Source organism: Mus pahari, chromosome 3, assembly GCF_900095145.1.
Source record: "Mus pahari chromosome 3, PAHARI_EIJ_v1.1, whole genome shotgun sequence".
Classification (NCBI taxonomy): Eukaryota; Metazoa; Chordata; class Mammalia; order Rodentia; family Muridae; genus Mus; species Mus pahari.
The window spans coordinates 103,544,411-103,552,185 of NC_034592.1; the positions used below are offsets into that span (position 1 = coordinate 103,544,411).

The following is a 7,775-nucleotide window of genomic DNA, read 5'->3' on the forward strand; positions in this document are numbered from 1 at the left end:
TTTTTTTTTCCGAGACAAAGTTTCTCTGTGTAGCCCTGGCTGTCCTGGAACTCACTTTGTAGACCAGGCTGGCCTCGAACTCAGAAATCCACCTGTCTCTGCCTCCCAAGTGCTGGGATTAAAGGCATGCGCCACCATGCCCGGCACCACACAGTCTTTTATTGGCAAGAACATTTATGGGACTTATATGTAGCTGCTACTTGATATCAATAAAATTATTATAAATATATCAGAATGTTTTTATTCCTGATTGATAAGTATTCAATCCTTCATACTATCCAGGGAAAGTATAATTCAGTCAATAAACCTAATTCTTTGTTCCTAAAGGTTTTTGCTATGATTAAACTAAAACACACCTAAAGGATCTCCATATGGAGTGATATAAAATGGTTACTCCAAAACCAATTACCTAGTCTCATTCATACATTCCTGTTGACTTACACTCCAAAAGGTGGCAAGAGGCAAGAGTATAATGTCCTGACTTCTAGGGTCATTGCTAGAGTCTGTCAGATTCTGCAGCGGTATCTAACCGATACAGGCTGCTTCTAACCTAAGAGTGGGTTGGGCACGATTTGTATCAACCCAACACTGTAAAATATAATGAGGAATCACTCAGAAACGTCATGTGTTTTTCTCTCACTGTGACTGGCCTAGAGAAGAGGAATGGCTGCAAAACATTCACATTACTTTGGTAACCACAGTTCCCTTTCTACCCAGAACAGAACAAAGACACTGTACTTACAATGCAATGAGAGGATTAACATGGATATGTAGAGCTACCGGCAAAGGGAGACACATTTTACCACCAAAGTATCTGACTCCTTCCTGAATATATATAATGGGTACTGGGCTGCCTGGTCTCTAAATCTCTGGAGCCTGGTCCTCATTACTCTGGGCAATGTGCATGAGGGCTGCTAGAATGACACATGAAGCCAGCTCTCCATTCAGGTCTGTCCTGTCTAATGTGTAGCAGGGTAGCATAACACTCAACTGCCTGGCCATCTGCTTGTTCCCAAGCTAATGGCAGACACTGGATTTGCAGGAGTGAGTCAGTAAATCTTCCTGGGGGTGCTCAGCAGTCAGCATTCACACACACACACACACACACACACACACACACACACACACACTCCTCCTCCCATAGTTACCACTCCTTTCCAGCAGGCCCTCTGCAGACCCCCCACAGGCAGGAAAGTGGGCTGGCTTCTACACATCCTAGGCTGTCAGCTAATGCTGGAAACAGGCACTCCTCTGAGCCTGTTCTCCAAATGTGACCCTCGTCAGTGATTTTTACCCTGCTCCTCAGGTCTCACATATCTGACTGGCCGCTGGGAAAGTTTTTACGACTGCTTTCAAGGATGCTTCCTAAAGGTGGGAGGGTGAGGAGCCTTTGGTTCTGTTTGTTCTTGGTTATGTTCAGGTTTAAATTAGATAAAAATCCTAAATGAAGCCGGGCGTGGCAGCACACACCTTTAATCCCAGCAGGTGGCAGAGGCAGGTGGATTTCTGAGTTCGGGGCCAGCCTGGTCTACAGAATGAGTTCCAGGATAGCCAGGGCTATACAGAGAAACCCTGTCTTGAAAAACAAAACAAAACAAAACAAACAAACAAACAAACAAAAATCCTAAATGTCTAGCAGTGTTTATAGTGACATACAGCAAGGTCTAGCATGGCTGTTACATTATTACAAATACACACTTCAAGAGACTAAGTCACAGGCTTGTTGAGTGTTAAACCTATCAATTGTAAAAAGGGAAACGGAGAGTGGGGATGATACATCAGCACCCCTTTCCTTTTATAGGCTTTGTAGGGGAGTCAGACACTCACCAATAAAGTCAGCATAGAATGTTTTAATACCTATGCAGTCACAGTTGGTAAGTACTGCATTGGCCAATGCTGACCTTAATTACTAGCAAAGGCAGGGCTCTGGTCTTAGCTGGACAGAAGGGCAGAACAACAGAAAGACAGTCTGAGCACATGTGAGATATGTACAGTTGTTGAAACAGATTTAAGGCACTATATATTTTTTATAGTTAATACAGTGAGTATGTTAGTTGAACGACTCTAGTCACCAACTATGTCCCCAACACCAAAAGCCTTAGACCCTGGCTATAGTCCACAGCACTGCTGTTTAGGTCACAAGGTCCTTTCCCACCAGTTGCTGTGTCCCTCAGAATGTCAGGGACCAGCTGGCAGGCTTGAGCCATATGTGCTATTTCTGTGCATAGGATGTGAGTGTACACACAGTCAATCAGGCCAGGATGTGAGTCAGATCACGTCAAGTGTTGAAAGAAACTGACCTTCAAAGCACACTAGAAGCATCACACCAAGCTTCAGTGCCACCGTGAAGCAGCTATAGTTGAAAAGATATGTAATTACTACACAAAACTGCAAGATTATGGAAGGTGAGCATTGTCCAAAGGTTTGCCATTGGGGAAGAAAAGAGGGTAGCGTGGAAGCCACACTCTGGGAGCCCTAAAATTTTGTGGTAGAAAAATTTATCAGGGTCACCTATTTCCCCAGAACACTTAAGCCAGACATGTAGAAGCAGTAAACTGGGATAGCTCAGAAAACCTGTAAAAGTTGCTTTTTTCCCCCTCTAAACAAGACATTTTACCAGCCTTTCACATTAAAGATGGATCTGGTGTATGTGCACTCAAGCCCACAGGTGCACGGACATGCTCATGCTCATGCATGTGGTCAGTAAGAAGATAATGTTGGCTGTCATTTCTCAGGTGCTATCTACCTTGTTTCCTGAGCCAGGGTCTCACTGGTCTCAGACACATAGACCCTATCTCAAATGACACCAAAATCATCTCTGGGTATTGAGCTACAAAGATTCACAAAAACAAACAAAAAACCTGTAATGCTCTCTGTGAGAATGAGTGTTCATATTATGACCACATTATTAGTAAAACAAAATGCATATGTTCTTTCATGTTTCCATGGAAACAAATATGGCAAAATATCAATTGCAGAACATGTGTTGGTCAATGCATTTCTGTTAGAAATTATGTGTTTAAATATGTAGGAAGACCTGTTCTGGCACCCTTACACCCTGTAAGGGTGTTTCTATACACCCTTACTCATTTGAAATCTTTACAATAGCTATTATTTTTATAACAGGAAACAAGAAGAAGGATCTTCATGAGAGCAGACCATCGTAAGCCTGTGTTTTGTTATTGTTTTTCTTAATCGTCAGATTCTGTGAAGACTCAAGGTAGTTAATGACACTGTTAGTGTCCCTGCAAGAACAGTAAAGAACCACAGAATGAGCCTTGGGAAGGTCTTAGCTCAGGCAGACCCGCTCTCTGGGAGTCCACAGAATGCCAAAAGCAGGAGGGACACTGGCCACAGAGGCCCTTTCAATGCTAGCAAACAGCTTGCCTGGACTGAGCAACCATACTTCTGCTTCCTGGACTGTGAAGAGTTCACTGCTGGTCACACTCATGGCTGACTCCAGACTGGCTGCCACTTAGGTTTGGCGTGCATGGTTTTCCTGGCATGCTGTGCAAAGGGCTGTGAAGCTATTAGCAGGAAGTGACAACAGCAGAGCACCTCAGAAGCATGGTTTCCTTCCAAGGGCAGTGTGGGAGTAGGTTTGTTTGCCCTGTCTCACAACCATAACCTCAGGATCCAACCTGAACTCTTCCGGCCAGGCATTTCTCCTCATGTTGCTCTGTCCTAGGATCTGTCCCATGACCCTTTTCTCTGAAAGTGGAGCCAGAAGGCAGCACTATATCTGTGCCCAGGTCTGGAAACAGCCATGGTCTTGTCTGCTAAAGGTTAGGGGACCCATGTCATTATCCACGCTCTTTCTGATTTTCTGATATACAGGCTCTTTCCACATCAGAATTTCCTTTGAGTAATTCTTACTCAGCCTTCAGGACCTGGTTCAAATGTCACTGCCTCAGGGGTGCCTCTTTCCATACTCTGCGCCAGGCCAGGCTCCCTCATGCCTTGATAGTGGGTTGCAGTTCATGGTGTTTCACCCAATCCCGATTTAGTTCTATGACAACATGAAGGGTGTCTGCTTCATTTCTCCTTCCTCGAGGACAGGAGCTATGCCTGCTTCTGCTGGGTTCCCATCACAGGATAGAGAGAGTCTGCCTAGTCAAGGCTTCCACGGGGCAAGATGATTCAGGGGCTCCAGGGTAGAATCCACACCACTGAGGATTATCATGTGTCTAGGTAATCAGTGACCAAGCAACAGTGACCAAGTAACCCTCTTGAATTCTGGAGATTTACCTGAGCTGGGTACTAGCTAAAATGGCAGAATCTATGATAGCACTTCACTTGCTTCTTGGGGCTTCTTTGGCTGCCTAGGATACTGTGGGAGGCCCTGGGCTGTGACTGTCCTGGAGGATGGAAAGAATGGGAGGGGAGTAGAAAAGCTCCACTCATAGTTGAGGGGCCTCAGACAGCTCTGGAGAGGGTGGGAGGAGCAGCTGGAGCACTGACCTCGGCTTATGCGCTGCTTCTCCCCAGACAGAATGCCAGGACTGTCGATGATGCTGATGCTCTTCAGAACTTGGTTGGGCAGCTGTGAGCACATGAATCTGGAAGAGAGAGAACAAAGTTGGGACTAGAAACTGGACCTTTCAGAAGTCTCTAACTGTGAGCTCTCTACTCACTGATGTCTATAAAAAGGAGCTAGACAGAGGCTAAAGATGCCTATGAAGTGGACTGTAAAGCAGGGACTTGGAAGAAACTGAAGGTAACTTCACTGGGGCCACAGAACAGATGCCATTCCACAGACAGGTGTGGAAGATGGGTTGCAACCCATTTCTACCTGCCACTTGATCCCTTAGTGTTAACTGTGGTTTATTTATCAAACACTCGGGTGTTTTACAAATACTACCTATTTTGATCCCTAAATTAACATCCTTCTATGAATCTCACAAAGGTTAAATGGCTGACACACTCACAGTTGAGCTGAAAACTCAGTCTGATTCCTACCCCCATGTGCCTCCTGTCCCCACCTCTTTGTCTAAGCATCCTAAGTTTCTGCTGCCTCCTTCAGGGTGCACTTCTCCTAAGCTAGAATATCTGAGTTTGTCCTATCCTGCCCACTGCTCTGTGAGAGCTAGTGAGAGCTAGATGTCCAGGGTTGGTGTCCCTTTCTGATGCCCCAATGACCCAGCATGTAGTCCAAAGACCCTGTGCTTCAAGCTCAGCAAAGGCCAGGTACCTCTGGGTAATATCATGCCATAATATCATCCCTCAGATACTTAGGAATCCTAAGGGAGCTCTGAGAATAGGTGAGGAGATGCGGTCAACAGAGGTTCTTTCTGAGCATCATTAAGCCTCTTTCCTGGTCTCTCTCGCCTGTTACCACCTCTTCCTTCTGACCAGCCACTTCCTCCTTCTGACCAGGGTCCCTGTTGCTATGCTTCCAGTTATCTGCCCAATCAACTGGGAAGCAGAGTGGGATGGAAGGAAAATTTTGACTTGTGCTCTAGCAGACTTGGGCTTAGAATCTCTTCAGCCTTTGTGAATAATTTTCTGAGACCTTAGACAAAGGCCTTTCCCTGTGGACCTCAGTTTCCTTCTATGTAAAGGGAGACAACTAAACTAGACAGAATCTGCCCTGTCCTTGGGACCTTTCCCATTGTGAGGCAATGAGTAATAGCAGGAAGTACCTTGTTACTTCCACCCCAGGCACTGAGCCTGGTTTGGATCTTTGTTGGGTCTGTGTATGCTTTAAGGGGGAAACAGAGTGCCTCTCCTCTTCCTGTTTTAAAAGTGCCTGACTTCTGTGCCTGTGTGGGCAGAGGCTTGAAAACACTTGGGAACAGCTCAGTTCTTCCATTCAGTGGAAGTGGTGGGGATTACTCAGAAAGTAAGTATGCTGGGAATGCAAGACAAGGCACAAGGCGGCCTCACAGCCCCCACAGCTGTGACCAGAGCCGCCATGGGCAGGGAAGGACACTCAGGCCCAAGGTGCCATCACTGACACTCATGAGAACTGTCCTTCAAGAGGCTCAGGACTAGATAGTCACACATTCTTTTTTATACTTCCAGATCAGCCCAAGAGATGAAAGCAAGGCAACTCTGAAGCTCAGAGCAGTTTTGACATCATGGGGTCTTGCAATAATACTTGGCTGCCAGGAGACTACAAGCTGGCATCTCCCAAGTCAGATTAGTAGAACTCACTGCATAAAGTTAACCTCCATAACGTCACAAATAAAGCCGAGCCTATGGAAGAGAAACCTTTCATTCGTCTTCTTCTCAGGCCCTGTCAGGCCTAAGTCCACCTGTGCAGTATGAACAGAGCAGGGCGCACAGGAGCCACCAATCACTGCTTGTCAGGTTTTCAGAGAGAATCCGCTCTCTAGAACTGGGGGAGGAACAGAGCTCTGAGCACAACTTGGTGGACACTGTCTTGTCAGCCTATCCGGAGACAGCTGGCAACGTTAAACATGCCATACCTTTGTAAAACTATTTACACAAACTGTTCCCACAGGAAAAGTGATGTTCCTACAAAACCACAAGCTCACACTCAGTATCAATTTTTCCAAAACACAAAATCCCTAGATTTTAATGAGATGCTAGCAGAGGGACTTACTATCCCTGCACTGCTCACCTCTGGGATGTACAGCAAGAATATGTCAGCAGGTCAGCTGTGTGAACCACAGAGCAAGAAGCCTACTGTTGAGCTATCTCCACACAGCAGGAAGGACAACTGTCAAAAAGGAGACTATCAGGGCCCCAGGGGCACTGGAGAAGGGGCTGCTGAAGCTGTGTGCAGGACTGGACTCCATTCCATCAAAGAAACCATATGGGGTGGGGCAGGGACAGGGGCAGGAGGGCAGAGAGTACAAGCAGGCACTGGGTACTGAGGGTGCCACAGCAGGTATTGCAAGGTTAAGTCTACACATTTAGGCGTGTTCCTAAAAGCACATTCTACTGTAATCAGGAACCCCTAAAGTTATCATGGCAATCGCCACTTAACCTTTTCATTCTGGGAGGAAGGTGAAAGGCAAGATTTGTCATGCCCCTCACAGGAGGACAGGTCAGGAGTTTCTGCTGGAACATTTCCAAGCAGAGATTTGCTGTCCAAGATGAATTTCCTGCTCTTTCCTGGAGTGACTAAATCAGCGCAGACATCTGGCATCTATTGCACACAAAATGCCGATGTGCTGCAGAGATCCCGGACCTCTCTTGGTTTTCCCACAGGTCCCTCCCACCGATCTGATGAACTTTGTTTCCCAAGGTAAAAGAAGAAAACTATTAAGATCTTCACTGGACCCCAATGCCTGTTACCTCCATCTCCGTGTTTAGGAAAATTCAAGAGTAGCAAAGGGGCAGAGGAGAAAGTGTGGGCATCATAAGGTCTCATGCAGGGCACGAGCTCTGCCTCACAGGAACACAGGCAGAAAGAGCACTGGGTTACTTAAAGCTGCCCACAAAAGCTAAAATTCTAAGTTAATGATTAATGTTTAAAAGATAAATTTGGGGGCTAGAGAGATGGCTCAGTGGTTAAGAGCACTGACTGCTCTTCCAGAGGTCTTGAGTTCAACTCCCAGCAACCACATGGTGTCTCACAACCATCTGTAATGGGATCTGATGCCATTTTCTGATGTGTCTTGAGAGGATGTGTCTGAAGACAGTGACAGTGTACCCACATACATAGAATAAATAAATTAATTTTTAAAAAAAAGATAAATTTTGGCTGGTAAGATGGCTCAATGAATAAAAGTGCTTACAGCCATTTCTGATGATCTGAGTTCAATCCCCTAGACCCGGGCATGGTGGCACATGCCTTTAATCCC

At 46.0% G+C, this 7,775-nt stretch overlaps 1 protein-coding gene across 1 annotated transcript in view; it reads right to left on the bottom strand.

Moving 5' to 3' along the window:
* The window catches only part of Ehd4 (EH domain containing 4), a 65,851-nt gene that overhangs the window by 33,685 nt on the left and 24,391 nt on the right, over positions 1-7,775 (bottom strand). The window contains exon 3 of the mRNA XM_021193074.2: positions 4,462-4,559. Coding sequence (XP_021048733.1) covers positions 4,462-4,559 — 98 coding nt within the window. The remainder of the gene's footprint in view (positions 1-4,461; positions 4,560-7,775) is intronic.